The sequence below is a fragment of the Neophocaena asiaeorientalis genome, unplaced genomic scaffold (assembly GCF_003031525.2).
Source record: "Neophocaena asiaeorientalis asiaeorientalis breed wild unplaced genomic scaffold, Neophocaena_asiaeorientalis_V1.1 scaffold54, whole genome shotgun sequence".
NCBI lineage: Eukaryota > Metazoa > Chordata > Mammalia > Artiodactyla > Phocoenidae > Neophocaena > Neophocaena asiaeorientalis.
The window spans coordinates 1,967,509-1,982,930 of NW_020174938.1; the positions used below are offsets into that span (position 1 = coordinate 1,967,509).

The following is a 15,422-nucleotide window of genomic DNA, read 5'->3' on the forward strand; positions in this document are numbered from 1 at the left end:
ATGACTAGAAAGAACCCTGGAGGCCATTTTTTTTCTAATTTAATGACACAGTGATTCCTTCTGACAAGGAGTTTTCCTTTATCCTCAGTATTCATTCTGACTCTGGATTCTCTTCTTCCTCAGTGGTCCTTAAAATTGTCATGACCTTTTACTTTTTTTTTTTTAATTAATTAATTAATTTTATTTTTGGCTGCGTTGGGTCTTTGTTGCTGCGTGCAGTCTCCCTCTAGCTGAGGCGAGCGGGGGCCACTCCTCGTTGCGGTGCACGGGCCTCCCACCGCAGTGGCCTCCCCTGTTGCAGAGCACAGGCTCTAGGCACACAGGCTTCAGTAGTTGTGGCTTGTGGGCTCTAGAGCGCAGGCTCAGTAGTTGTGGCACACGGGCTTAGTTGCTCCGCGGCACACGGGATCCTCCCGGACCAGGATTCAAACCCATGTCCCCTGCATTGGCAGGAGGATTCTTAACCACTGCACCACCAGGGAAGCTCGACCTTTTACTTTTTTATGCTACACCACAGGTTCCCTTTGTCCCTTGAAATCAATTCTACATGGCCTTCTGCCCTCATTTTCTAGCCCTGTCAACTTCATCCTGTATAAAACAACTTGGCTTTTAATGCCTTCTGAAGTCTGGCCCTGCCCACTACTCTAAACTATCCTTCACGTCAGTCTCTGGGCTCCAAGCAGGGTAGTTTTCATCTGCTCATGTCACACCCTTCCAGCCTCTGTAACTTTGTTCATGGTTCCTCCGCCACCTCAAGTGTGCTCCCTTTTCTATCATTGTGACTGTAATTCTGTCTGTCTTGCGAGGCATGGTTCCGATGGAGGATCTGACACTACCTGCAGCTCCTGGTTTGAAATTCCTATTTTACACTTGTGCTCAGGATAACACAGTTTTTTTCTCCGATATTTGCACATATATATTTTTTGTTTCCAGCTAGGTTGTGAGACTGGGAATGTGGTTTGTTTTCATACTCTTTTTATTTATTCTGTTTCCTGCCACTCCCCCCGACCACCACTGGCTTGACGTATTATTACTCTGCAAACATTTGTTGATCACATTTGGAGGCACTTTACTCTTTTTTCTCTCCAACTTTTTATATTGAGTAAAAAATTCAAACTTTCAGAAAAGGTGCTAGAATAGTATAATGAACAACCATATGTCCTTCATTTAGATTCACCAGTTAACATTTTGCCACATTTACTTTATATAAATGCACACACACACACACACCCCCCTGAACAACTTGAGATTTAGCTGCACTCATTACATCTCACCCCTAAATACTTCCGTATGTATGCGGTAGGATGTTGCTCTCTACAGGCACGCTGCAAGATTGCTCTCAGGAAATTTAAAATTAATACAGAAGTATTATTTAATTCCATATGCAGAGCTTTCCAGTTGTCCCAATCACGTCCTTTATAGTTGTTGTTGTTTTTTTTTAACTCATTTATTTTTTGGCTGCGTTGGGTCTTCACTGCTGTGCGCAGGCTTTCTCTAGTTGCAGCGAGCGGGGGCTACTCTCTGTTGCGGTGCGCAGGCTTCTCATTGCAGTGGCTTCTTTTGTTGCAGAGCACGGGCTCTAGGTGCACGGGCTTCGGTAGTTGTGGCTCGCGGGCTCTGGAGCGCAGGCTCGGTAGTTGTGGCACACGGGCTTAGCTGCTCCTCAGCACGTGGGATCTTCCCGGACCAGGGCTCGAACCCGTGTCCCCTGCATTGGCAGGTAGATTCTTAACCACTGCGCCACTAGGGAAGTCCCTATAGTTGTATTTTTAATCAGCCATTGCATATTACATGTAGTTGTCAGATCTCTTTCATTTCCTTTAACCAGGACAGTTCCCACAACTTTTGGTGTCTTTTTTGATATTGACATTTGTGAAGAGTCTAGGCCAGTTGATTTGCAGAATAACCATTGGTTTTGATTTATTGATTGTTTCCTTTTGATGTGATTCACGTTAAACCTTTTTTCCAGGATTTTGGTGGGACTCTGTCTCTCTTGGAGCATTACATCATACAGTACACAGCGTCACTTTGTCCCATCACTGAGGCTAGTTTGATCTCTCGGTAAGGTGTTGTCCAACAGCTTTCTTCCTTGTAAAGATACTTTTCCCCTTTGTAATTAGTGAGTAATCTTGTCAGGAAGTCCTTTACCTCTTGAGTCCAAAGCTTGTTCCAGTAGAGCTTTAACCTGAGGGAATGAGGTCCAGTGTGGATAGGAGGTTGTTCTAGTTGTTAATGGGGGAAGGAAGAAGTGGGGAAAGAGTCAGAAACATCTTACCCACACTTGCCTTTGGTTACAGCTGGACTCTTACCCAGCTGCAGAGAGGAGTGCCCTGAGGCTGTTATACAGGTTTCCTTCACATTCATTCTTTAATTCAACACATTTATGTAGCCCCTCCACTAGGCATTGTGCACTGAAGGCACAGTGGAGAGGAAGGAGATACAGCAGTGAACAAGACAGACACAGTTACTGCCCTCAGGGAGCTTACAGTTTAGCAGAGTAGATAGTCCAAAAGGAAAAAGAGTTATTTACAAGTTGTATTAAGTACAGTGAAGCAGGTAGGCAGCATGCTGAGACTGAGGGATATTTAAACTGAGACCTGAAGAATGAGGAGCCTGCCATGTGTGGTGTCAGGGAGCATTGGAAGAGAGAAGAGAGTGCCGGAAGAGGGAAAGCACGTGAGGGGACGTGCTTCCTGAGGCGGGGAGGAACCTGGAGTACTGAGGAACCAGAAGGCAGCCCCGATGCCCAGAGCGTGGTACAGGTTGAGGCCCGAGGTAAAGGGGCTGAAGTACACAGGGGCCAGATCACGGGATGCCTTGTGGACCCCAGTGAAGAGTACTAGGGGTATTTAGGTTTCTCGTAATAAATTCTTCTTTCAAAGGTACTCTTGACACCAAATTGCATTTTGTGGCAACCTTAATATAAATCTACAGGGGCTTGCTGTACATTGGGTCTAAAGGTATGAGTTTACCAGTTGTTTTATACTCCAAAAAAGAACTCGTCTGATATCGCCACCCAGTTGTGTGACCACCACAGAATGGAATCAGAATTCATAGTCCTGGAGAAATCCCCATGCCCAGTAATGGGCTGTGCTCCTCATTGATAAGACATAGGATACGCACAGCCTTTCCAACTAAAAGTCCATGCCAGTGTGAGGATTGAGTTTGGATTTGAGATGACACTTTGTTGTGGGAGCCTTGTTACACAACAGAAAGGCTGGGAGGTAGGAAGGACAGGGAGGGAATGTACATGCAGAGGCTGCGGGGGAAGGCTTAGACGTGGTGCTAGAAGGTGTCTTGAGGGTGGGCAAGTGCGATGGAGGGTGTGAGGACATGCATATGTGTCCGTAAGGGAGGGAAAGGCCCCAAATAGTATGTACTGTAAGGAGCAGTGCGGAAGTGACAAAGACATGAAGAAGGGGCAGCACACGAGGCTCCGTGGCCCTGCTTCAAGCTGTGGAATGAGCTGTGCGGGGAGGAGGCATCTTCTCTCTTGGCCTGTACTGGGTGTGCTTAAGCCGTTTTCCTTGATATCCTAAGATTAATCAGATCCTAAGAAGTGCTCTGCTTGTCACGAACTGGCTATAATTATATCTTTCTCTTGTTTCACTGACAGCTCTAAAGTACATATTAATATTAAGAGAAGCCCTACCAACTAATGTTACTGCCTTGGTTCCCAAACAATAAAGATCCACCTTCCAACCGAAACATAATTGGGCTTGGCCCATGTTCAGGCTTTGGCGATGTTATTGTTTGCAGTTTACACGCTATGCTCTTGGTTCCCTTCCTTTGGAGTTTATTTTATTCCCTCTGCCTGTTTCTGATAAGCCAGTCTGACTGGTTGGACTCTGTGTGTAAATGTTGAAAAGGAACATTTTGTGGTGCTAGCATGTTCCTTTCAGAGATACAGAGTAGAATACAGTGAAGTCCTAGACCCTGCGACCGGCAGACTAAGAAGAAAGGATTCCTGGCCATACCTTTCCCTAGGCTACCAAACATGCCAGTTCATCAACAGGACCCCTTCCGTGCAGCACAAATCGGTGAGCTGTAATAGACACACAGTTTCCAGCTGCAGCATTCAGCCAGCCAGAGTGGAGTCAACTCTCCGCCTGTGCCATGAGTTTTGTACCCCTAAGACTGAGGAGAAAGGTAGCAGAAAACACTCAGCCTGCCCCCAGAGAGCCCTCAGAACTGGAGAGGGGGTGCCTATACGCACAGCACAAGACCTAGTCCCAGAAAGAAAGTTTGATTAGTGGGGTGGCAGGCCCAAGACTCACTGCCCTGACCTGTTTCAAATTCACCAGGAAGGGAGTACGTAGGTGAAGAAACGCACGGACTGGAGGGAAAGCTCTCCCTTGCGTGACTCTGCAGGTGAAGAGGGTGTTTGAAGTAGGCAGGTGCATGACTTGTCTGACAGGTTTAGGGTTGTTAGTGGCTTAGGACTCCTGAGAATTCATTCAGCTTTTTCACACTGCTATCAGTGGTTCCTAATTAGTTCTGATAACGTATGCATGTCTGGAGCAGGTCATAAGAAATGGCTCTTTTAATCAGTGGTTGACTTGCAAGGTCAGGGTGAGGCTACAGCCTCCAGCATCAGCATCCGGGATATCAATGACTGACATTTCACAAAGGGGGAGGGGAGAGGCAAAGCTCACTGTTCGTTGTCTGCCCCAGGCAGGAGTAGGACTCATACAGGTGGAAGGGGTCAATTAACCGACAGGATAGTGTGAATTTTGACATGGAGATGGTTTTTATTTTATTATTACATTAAGTTATTATTATTTTGCCTTCCCTTGAAAGGATACAGACGTGGGTGCTTTAAGTTCAGTCTTTATCCTTGGATTTCTGTTGTTAAAATGTATAGCCACAGCCTAATTCTGTGTGGTTTTAAGAATCCACGTAGGAAGGATTGGATATCTGACAGAAAGAACCTCAAGAAATTTCTCCCGAAAGGATCAGTGAGGAAGAAAAGTTTTTCTGTACAGGGCTCTGGAACCAACAGGATGATGGCGCGCTTTCTGAAAACTTCTGCCTTAGAGTTAAGTAAGCCACACTACAAATAGCAGTAGGTTTGCATCATTTATACGTTTGAGTACCTGATGAGAACTTGCCTCTATTGGTAAATAACTACAGCTGGGACAGTATAACTGAGGTGGGGGCTGAGGAGGTAAGAGGCTTATTTCCCTACTTTGAGGAGTTTGCAGTCCAGTATAGATGAGGACACAGGATCTGAAAAGGCATGTGATCCAGCCAGACAAAACTAATTACATGCAATCCCACGATGACTTGCTGATTGGAATCTGTGTTTCTTGGTCTGCCAGTGAGGCCGCATGGGGCTGTTTGGCAGAGGGTTTGCTCCCTTGGGGCCAGCCCAGTGACTTTAGCCTTTGTAAGATGGCATTAGTTGTCAAGGCAAAAGATCACAATTTTTGACTTTGCTGTTTCTTTCCTGTCCTGGTTTTCTGGGCCCTGAAACGGCACCTTGCTACTGATACGTATAATACTGTGGACTCCTTCAAGTGTACCCAGCTGCTGCAGACTTTGACCTTGTAAAACCAGGTATCAGTACTTTCCATGGTGTACGTTCAATGACTGTGATTCTCCCTAACCTTTATAGAGTTCTGTTTGTTTATGGTGAGTAGAAGATTCTTCTGAGTAGCTTAAAGCAAGCCATAGGTTACTTTCCGTGTACTCTTTCCCTGTGGTAAGAGTATTGGGGAGAAAATGACAAAATTATTTAAGAAAGCAAGTTCCTAGTTGAATTTCTTCAGCCAAAAGGAAGGGCTAAGTAGAGGACAGTAGGAGGAAGAAGATGTGGGGAGCAGATGGGATGAACAAGTCATCCTGCCTTGAAATTGAACAGCAGGGACCAAGAGGGTCAGGAGGGGTTAGCTAGTGTCTCTTCCACTCTGGGGAAGGATAAGGGGTCTGCTTGTGAGGAAAACCTCACTGCCGGGAATGGCATTTCCCCCACTTTGAGAAAAGCATGTTTTCTTCTAATGCGGTTGATAGATTGCAGCCTTTTCTTGATAGTACCAAATACATCTTCATGGATTTGGCCTTTGTGGTCTAAAGCTACACTTCTAAGAGTTTAAGTTCATCCCTGCTCTGTGGTAACCTGAACGGGTTGTTGCTCAGTTCCCCACGCACTGCTGGAGCTCTGGAGAGCTGCATAGCATGCCTAAGTCCCAGATTAGGCAGGTGGGCTGGGGAGGGTCAGTCTTAAAGTCTTGGCTTTCACAGATCAACTACACCCACTTGTGGAGCTGGTTTCCTGTAGTCACTTGCCCTTTTTCCTCACCTCCTTTCAAACTGCAGACTCTGGCCTGGTTGTCCCAAGTATTTCCTATGAGCTGCATAAAAAGCTGTTGTCTGTGGCTGAGAAGCATGGCTTGACTCTGGAGCGGAGACTGGAGATGACAGGCGTGTGTGCCAGTCAGATGGCACTGACCCTACTCGGAGGACCCAACAGGTAAATGCCTCCAGACCGGTGGGAGCTGAGTGTGGGGTGATGTGGCTCTGCCTTAGCACCACCACCGTGCGTCACGCACAGAGTTCATCAGACCGTGGCCGCTCCTCTAACGTGAGTACCTCTGTGAAGTCACTTTCCGGGATGCTACAAGGTTTTTGTTTGCCTCTCTCACCCTTGTCCTGGAAGTCCTCATTCTTCTCCCAGCAAACCACCCTTTGATCCTTCCTTCGTGGTAACAGCTGACTCTCAGACCCCTGCTGACTACCAGAGGCTTGCTTTCTAAGAACCTTCAGAGACCCAGCCTTTGGAACTCGCCATTCACTCAGAGGGCTGGGGTAAAAATCAATCCTGAGTTCCATATCTGAGAGCTAGACTTTGGTACCTTTCCACTTGCCCTTTTAGGCTGCTGTATCAGGGGCAGTGCTTAGTTTTGTGGATGTTTACTGATACCATGTACCAGACCTTGTGCTAGGGCTAGGGATACAAAGAATAAGAAAATACTGCTCCTGTCCTCCAGTAGCCTAGTGAGGTCTCCAGAAAGTCCAGTGCTGTGGTCGAGGAAACAGAAGCCTCTCCAGGAAGCCACATTTCTACTCCAGGCTGGAGAAGCCACTCACCCTTCCTAGAGCAGTGACATCCAAACTGAGTCCTACAGAGCAAGGGGGAAAAGTAACAAGCGTGTGCCGAGGGCAGAAAGGATCAGGAGACCGTGGATCCATAAGTCATTTTGTGTGGCTGGAAAGTAGGGCTTTGGTACAGCTGAGAGGCAGGGAGCTGCTAAAGGGATTTCAGTAGTGCTGTAACGTGGTTAGTCTTGTGTTTCAAAAAGGTGACTTTGGCCAAGTAGATTAAAGGAGGAGGCAAGACTGGGGCCATGAGACCAGTTAGAAAACTGAGCCAGGGGCCAGGTGATGGTGGCCCCAAGCAGGGAAGTAGGGATCAGAGAAGTGGGTGGATGAGGGAATTTTTAAAGGTAAGATCAGCAGGGCAGGGTATTGAATGGATATGGAAGGTGATAGAAAGTGAAGTGTTGGTGATCACTGAACTTAAAGCATTCTAGCATGGACATCTGGTTGGCTAGTGATAGCATTCACTGTGATAAGGAACGTGGGAAGAGGAGCAGGTTTGGGGGAGATGGTGGATTTTGTTTTGGATATGTTGGGTTTAGGAGGCCTGTGAGACATCCAGTAAACCATTGGCAGTCGGGATCTGAAGTTTAGAAAAAGGTCTGAGCAGAAGATAAAGATCTGGAAGTCATCATCTGATACATGGTATAAGAATAGGCAAGCTCCTCTAAGGAGAGGGTGTAAAGGGAGGAAAGGGCCCAGGGTGGAATTCTGGGGAACATTAGCATTAAAGCAGAGTTAAGAGATGAGGAGCCTTCCAAACTAGCTAAGAAAGTTTAAAGCCCGAGAGGTAAGAGAACCAAGAGGGTAGTGTTTAAGAACCAAAGGAATGGTATTTGAGGAATAAAGGGGTGGTCAGCAATGGCGATGCTGAGAGCGCAAGCACAATTAGAGTTGACAGGTATCTGCTGTATTTGTCAATAAAGAGGAGGACTTTGGTAGCCTTGCGGGAGAGTGGTGTCTAAAGTGATCCACGCTGGCTGTGAGATTTCCCCTCCTGGCTTCTCCTCTCCCCTCACCCTGTAGCATTGTGTTCATTCCTCCTTGTCCCTTGATTTAGGCCTGCTTCCCAGCCTGGTTCCCTGGCCTCTCCTCTGCCAGGAAAGAGCCAGTTGGAGACCGCAAAGGAGGAAGTAGTGCAAGCTGCTCTCTGAAGGAGTATCCTGCCCTTGGGTCTGATGACCATTGAACCTTCTCCCAGAGCAGCCATTGGGGCAACTTGAGGAATAACCTCTTCCTGGGAGTATTTGAGGCCATTAAGTGGCTTCCCAGCAGTTTGGGGGCAGGATCTGAATGTCCTCCCCAAGTCACATTCCTCTAGTCAGCTTCTTGGAGTTGGCTGTCCTTGCGCCTGTCTGTTCTTTCAGTGTCTGAACTCTCAGAAGGGCCATCTCCTGTCGTTTGCAGCAGTTGCTGGTTTTCCTTTGAGAAAGATACCACGGTAATCAGTTTCATGTGTGTCAAGTACCATGCATTTTTGCACTGTGCTTTCACAACAGCATTTAATCTGATCCTCATAGCTTCACCTCGAAGGTAAATAGTAACCCAGGTTTTAAGATGAGCAAAGCTAAGGCTCAGAGAGCAGAAAAACTTGGCCCACGTGACATTGCTGGTTCACGGTGGGGCCAGGTCTGCAGTGCCTATACTCTGACCCTGCCGTTGGGTATGTGGGTGCCGTGGTCCGTTTTGAGTCCTCTGATGGGGATGCCTCTGTGAGAGGGAGAGTCCATTTAGGGAACAGACACGGGTGAGTCAGATGCCAGAACTCCACAGTATCTGCGTGAAGGGAGAAGTACTCGTCATATTTCCGTAAGATGCAAACATGGTGAGGGAAATGAATGACTCGGTGTATATGTAAAGTACATTACCAGATTGCCCCAAATTTATTTGGGGAGTGGGGGTTTCCTCTTTGGCTTGACAACATCTGTCTTCCTCTCTTTGGGGAAAAAGAGTAAGTGACTGTCACTGCTCCGCCCCTAAGCAGGGGCCTAAGCCTCTTTCTTGCTGTTCATCTCCCCTTCCCTTCCTGCCCTGGGGGCAGACTGAGTCAGGCACAGCTCTAGGGCTAATCCTCTAAACCTCCTTACTTGTGGCTTTTCTGAGACCAGAGAGGTCTCAACTTTGAACGGCAGGAAGCTGGAAGTGACTTCATCGGGAAGTGGGTGTCCAAGGCCGCTACCAGCCTAGGAGGCCGGGAAGCCCCTAGCCTGCCTGCTGCCTCCTCTGTGACCAGTAGTGTAACAGTGCCAGCATCGATTGAGTACTTTGTGTGTCGGCTCCTGTTACAAGTGCTTTACATCCATTCATCCACCCAGCGTCCTATGAAATAGGTACTGTTAGTATCTACACCATTGCCCTTATCAGCTTACTGGCAGCTCAGTAAAGAGAACTTGGACTGGCAACTGATTGAGGATGATTTAGAACTACCGTCTTTGGTACTTGCTGTGAGTGTCTTAGGAGTTGAGGCAGAGTAATCGTAAAAGGGGTGGGTCAGAGTTTCACAAGTGAAGGGGTTTCTGGGCAGGGGAAATAGTTTGAGCAGAAGCAAGAAAGAACCTTACACGGGCAGCCGAGATTGATGAGACCAGTGTTCCTGCAGTGGAGCAGACATGTTGGGGAAGAAGAGCAAAGAAGGCTGCAGAGTTAGAAAAGCCTCTTTTCTAAGAAGAGTTTGGACCTAATAGGTCATACGGTGAGAACAGTAAGTGTTCTTGGTCAGAAAGCAATGTTCTGGCAACAGTGTCATATGGAACAAGATCTGGGTGAACTACCTAATGAGAGGACCCAGCAGATGACATGACACCGGTATGTGGGACAGTGGGAGTGCCACCCTGTAAACCTGGCCTTCAGTGGATTTTGTCCATCCCCCTCTGGAACCTGGGACTAGCGAGAACTCTGAGAGCAGTAGGTGCCGAGAGGCACTTGCCTGGTATATGATGCAAGGGATTGGCAAGTCTGCAGCTGGTAACGCTGCTTTGCCTTCTGTTCCAGGTTGAATCCCAAAAATGTTCACCAGAGGCCTACGGTGGCCCTGCTATGTGGGCCCCATGTGAAGGGGGCTCAGGGTATCAGCTGTGGGAGGCACCTAGCCAACCATGATGTCCAGGTCATCCTCTTCCTGCCCAACTTCGTGAAGATGCTGGAATCCATTACCAACGAACTGTCTCTCTTCAGCAAGACCCAGGGCCAACAAGTGTCTAGCCTCAAAGGTGAGCACTTGCACAGAGCTGGGCTGAGGCCCTCTCCGTCCTCGGTGCTTTCATTGGTCTGGCGGCGCCGCCCAGTGGTGACAGGTGGAAAAGCACCACAAGGGTAAAGAATGCTTTGCCCGTAAGTAGTCTTAGTGTCTAAGGAAATAAATACCTTTGGTGTCGACTTGCCTACTTCCTATCCCTTTCACCCTCCTCCTTCTCCCACTACTCAAATGGAGAGGTGGGGACCTATTTATTCATTTCACAGATATTTACAGAACGGGCACTGTTTTTGACACTGGGGATATGGCGATAGATTTTTTTTCTAAGAAAATATTTATTTATTTGGTTGCATTGGGTCTTAGCTGTGGCAGGCGGGCTCCTTAGTTGTGGCATGCGAACTCTTAGTTGCGGCATGCATGTGGGATCTAGTTCCCAGACCAGGGATCAAACCCAGGCCCCCTGCATTGGGAGCATGGAGTCTTAACCACCGTGCCACCAGGGAAGTCCCAGATTTTTTTTCTTAATCCATGCTTCCGTGGAGCTTACATTCTGGTTAGGACAGATGACAAGTAATATCTCTTCCAGGTCACATGGCAGTAAGTGTTATGGAGACAAATAAAGCAGGCAGGGAAGGAAGACGGAATGTTGGAGGGTTGGGTGGAGGGTAGCAGACTTAGACATTTCAGGGTCCAGTCATAAAGGGCCTGTGGATCACTGTGAGGGTTTGAATTTTTACTCTGGGTGAGATGGAGAGTCACTGGAGGAATTAGTAGAAGAAAGATATAATCCAAATCGGGTTCCAAATGATCATTATGGCTGTTGTTTGAGAGCAGACTGTAGGCTTACAAAGAGAGTTATTAAGGCTATTGTGATAATTGGAGAGAGAAATGTTGGTGGCTAAGACAGCGTGGAAGTGATGAAAGGTGGTTAGTTTCTGAAGCAATATTGAAGATAAGAGTTTACAGATTGGGTGTAAGGGACAAGAGAAAGGGAAGGGTTAAGAATGACTCCAAGGTTTTTGGCCTGAGTAACTGGAAGGATGGAGGTCCCATCACTGAGATGGGAAGAGCTGGGGGTGGGGGAGGTTTGGGGAAGAAGAGCAGAAGCTCAGTTAGAGATGCCTGTTGGATATGCAGGTGGAAATGTTGATTGATGGAGAAGAGTCTGGAGTTAAGGGATCTGGTCTGGAGTTACAAGTGTGTGGGTGGTATTTAAAGCCATAATGAGCCTGGATAAGATGTCTCCTAGGAAGAGAGATTAGATAGAGAAGTTGTTAGACTGAGTTCTTTGTATAGAAGTCAGGGACTTGAGAGACCAGCTAAGGAGACAGGGAAAGAGTGGTCAGTGAAGGAGAAGGAAAACCCAGAGGGCCTGGTACCTGAAAGGCAAGTAAAGAAAGAACGGTGTGTTCAGCTATGTCCGCAAGCCATTCTAGGTTGCCGTTACTCTCAGGCCAGGCTCCTCCTGTGGGCATGCGGAAGATAAGCTGCTAAGCTGCCGCTCCCACTCTTGAGAGCCTCAGGGCCCACAGGGACACCACCACCTCCATCCGTAGTGGCCTGTTCTGAGTAAGGAAGCCATCAGTCTCTAATTGCAATATGTCATTACTTAAGGCTGAGACCTGGGGAGGGGTTCTCGTATGTGGGTTCCCCCCTTGAGATCTGTAACATGATGCCCTTTTCCAGGCAGTTGGTTCTTCGTCTAGCTGCCCACAAGCCTTTCTGTCCCAACTGCCCCAGGAGGCAAGTCTGAGGATGCTCACCTTTGAGTTTGGTCTGATTTCCACTAGTCTCAGTTTAGCCTCTTGGGCTGCTCAAGGCTTACATACTTGTTGAGATATCTGTTCTTACACTGTCCCAGAGGCCTGGTTAGAGCAGAGAAGCCTTTTAAAACCCCTGAGAGAAGTGATAGATCCCTTCCCCGTTGTTAAGGTTGGGCCGCAAGGAGGACTCATTTCCGTGATAGTGAGAGGGCCGCAGGGCCAGGCAGTCTGAAGCAGGACGGCCTGGTGTAGAATGAGCGTGCCCTTGCCTCTCACACTTCTTGGGCCGGACAGCAAATGGCAGTCAGCCCATTTCTCCGGAGCCCGAGGCACGGTCTCCCTGCGAGGGCTGACATGGCAGTAGAGCCCACCTTCCCAGAGCCTGTAATTTACCAGGGAGTTAGTCAGGTATGCGGAGGAGGCAAGGGCCTTGTGTCCTGAGAAGCTCTGCACACCCAGCAGGACAGTGCTTCAGCCTGGGAGCTCCATGAGGACAGTGGTCCATCGGGCTGACACGCCCTTGGTCTCTAGCACCCGGCCTAACCAGGCCTTGGCACTTCCGGGGCCTGAGTACTGACCCAGCCTTGAGAAGGCTGTTCTCTGGAGAGGCATTGGAGTGGTGTCTGAACAAGACACTCTTGGGGGCCACCATGGTTCTAGTGCCAGCCTGGGCTGCTACTTGATAGGGGTTTTCAGATGGCACTCTTTCCACCTACAGATCTGCCCACCAGCCCTGTGGACCTGGTGATCAACTGCCTGGATTGTCCCGAGAATGCCTTCCTGCGGGATCAGCCCTGGTACAAAGCAGCCGTGGCCTGGGCCAACCAGAACCGGGCACCAGTACTCAGCATAGACCCTCCTGTGCATGAAGTCGAACAGGGCATCGATGCCAAGTGGTCACTGGCTCTGGGCTTACCTCTGCCTCTGGGGGAGCACGCAGGCCGTGTCTATTTGTGCGACATCGGCATTCCCCAGCAGGTATTCCAGGAGGTGGGCATCAGCTACCACTCACCCTTTGGCTGCAAGTTTGTCATCCCACTGCACTCTGCCTAGAAGGGCTCTGGGCAGGCTGGACCCTGCGGTCCCCTGCTGCTCCTGCCAACGAACGCCTTAAGGATGTGAAGCTTCATGGACCTTGTTGTTTTTTCTCTTTTTGGTTTCTTTCTTTGAGAGAACAGCTCATATTTAAAACAGACCTGTCACCTGCCCTTAGCCAGGGAAAGCTTTCTTACTGGGTGTGCGGGGCGAGTGGCAGGCTCCGTGCACAGTGGCTCCAGGCATTGCTACACTCGGCCCCCTGTGTGATCAGGTGGGGCTTTGTTTACAGACATAGGCAGCTCACAGACTGTGTGTCACGTTTACAGCCTCTGGGCCTGGGCGAGCGCCTCGAGGGGTGGGGCAGCCCTGTTTGGGGCCTGAGCTGGCTCTGGTGCCGAGCTTGAGGCTCTGTCTCCCTTGCTTCCCTCACAACCCCAGCTAAGCGGCCCTTCCTCAGATCACGTGGAACTGGCTGCACTGCAGTTGTCCACTAGAGGGCAGACTTGCAGTCTCCGTTCCGTTGAGGGCTTTGAGGCCTTCCCTCAGCCCCGCCACAGGTTGATTTGGGGGCTTTTGACCCTTTCTCTTGAGCTGATCCAAGTTTTATGCTGGGGTTTTTTTTTCACTCCATCACTCTGGGAGGCAGGGAAGGGGAATGGCATCAGAATGGTGTTACTGTATTGGGATTTTTTTTTTACTGTTTTTCTGTTGTCTTCAGCACAGGTAGTATAAGGTTATGTTACTGTAGAACCACAGTGCCCATCTTGCCAGCAGTGCCCCCCAACCCCATACTCTATAGCTGGGGGCTGAGCCTTTGCCTGGTCTGGGGCCAGACCCCTCAGGGTGCAGCTTTAATGTTAAGTATTGGGGAGGCCTCTGGGGGAGCCTGGTGCTGAGCCAGAAGAGGCTCCCTGGTGCTTCCGTCCTAAGCCACCACTCCCCACCCCTCCTTGCCTGCACACACACCCCCTACGCTCTTCTGCCCCCTCTGCCCTTCCCCTGAAATAGTCCCCAGCAGCTGTGATCCCAGAGCAGGGCGCACGTCCCTCCCATGTGGGCTCTACCCCAGCTTTTACAGTCTGGGCCTTGAACCCGTTATGATTGTTTTCTCTAGATGAGTGGGCTCAGGGCCAGCACCCTGTCTCAAAGATGCCAAAATGAGGCTAGTTCTGGATGAGCTAGCTGGTGGGGCTCAGCCTTAGGAACACACTGCTGCTCAGATCCTAAGGCACTAAGCCCCCAGATGTTCACAGGCCCAGGCCCTGAAGGCTGGTAGAACAGGAGCCGTGCCCTGAAGTTCCTGAGAGGGGCCCCTGCAAAAGGCTTGTGCTTTAAAGCCTGATTCAGGGCTTCAGGCTTCCTTCTGCTGTGCCCACCCACTCTGGTTAAGGGGGTGGATCATGGACACAGGGTAGGCCCTGGTACCATGGGTTTCAGGCTACTTACCACTTTTCTTCTAGGAGCATAGGCAGGAGCCGATGAGGCAGGGGAGAGAGGGCTGGTCCCTCCTTTCCCATCATCTTCCCTCAGATGTTAAACTGTCTCCAGCAGCGGAAGGCCAGCGACTGTGAACCCCGTGCTGTGTATCCTTCCTGAGCCTCTGCTCACTCTCAGGGCCAAGGAGCTCCCATAATGGGGCCCTCTCTTTAGAGGCAGGGCCATAATCTGAGGAGCAGTGCTGGATTACAGGCATTTTAGTAAGCAGCCATTAAACAGGTTCTGGCTGCCTGTTGATGCAGTGAGGTCTCCTAATTGGGTACAGTGAGAAACGAGCTAGAAGAACCCTGGCCCAGAAGACTGTGCTTGCTCCAGTAAGTCACAGTGACCCTGGGGGTGATGGCCTTGTGTTGAGGGGCCACTGGGAGTTGGTGCCCAAGCCTCTCCCTGTTTTCTCCCCAGGTGGCCCTGGAGCCTCTTCCTGCCCTCAGCCTGGGCCTTCCCCAGTGGTGGTAAAGATAAGCACGATTCTTCTCTCTTCAGCTCTTTTCAGAGGTAACCTGCCCACAGTGCCCAGTCCTAGGGAGCCCCCGTCAGGTGGCCAAGACGATCACTCCTGCAGCTCTTGGGGAACCAAAAACCAGCACGAAAATAAAGCTGAATGACGGAGTCCTGTGCTCTGTGGTAAACTGCTCGGTACGCTGCAGTGAAGTACTGCATCCCCAGCCCGAGGAGCCTGCATCGCTTCTCACACTTCGTTAAAGTCATGGGCACATAACAGTCGGAAGTCCCAGCCAAAGACAGGGCCGGAAGGATAGGTAAAACCAGTGGGCCATCTCCCTTATACTCCTTGGGGCTGAGAGGTACAGGGGCCTGCAGTCCCCTTTTAGGAC

The 15,422-nt window shown here is 49.5% G+C and overlaps 1 protein-coding gene across 2 annotated transcripts in view; it reads left to right on the forward strand.

Moving 5' to 3' along the window:
• The window catches only part of EDC3 (enhancer of mRNA decapping 3), a 51,394-nt gene extending 35,994 nt beyond the window's left edge, over positions 1–15,400 (forward strand). Inside the window, exons 5-7 of one of the 2 annotated variants that reach the window (XM_024761696.1) lie at positions 6,319–6,472; positions 10,090–10,307; positions 12,773–13,682. In XM_024761696.1, the coding sequence (XP_024617464.1) occupies positions 6,319–6,472; positions 10,090–10,307; positions 12,773–13,107 (707 nt within the window). In that variant the 3' untranslated portion in view covers positions 13,108–13,682. Of the gene's footprint in view, positions 1–6,318; positions 6,473–10,089; positions 10,308–12,772 lie in introns of both variants that reach the window. The other variant, XM_024761697.1, reaches the window with a different exon arrangement.
• The last annotated feature ends 22 nt before the right edge of the window (positions 15,401–15,422 follow it).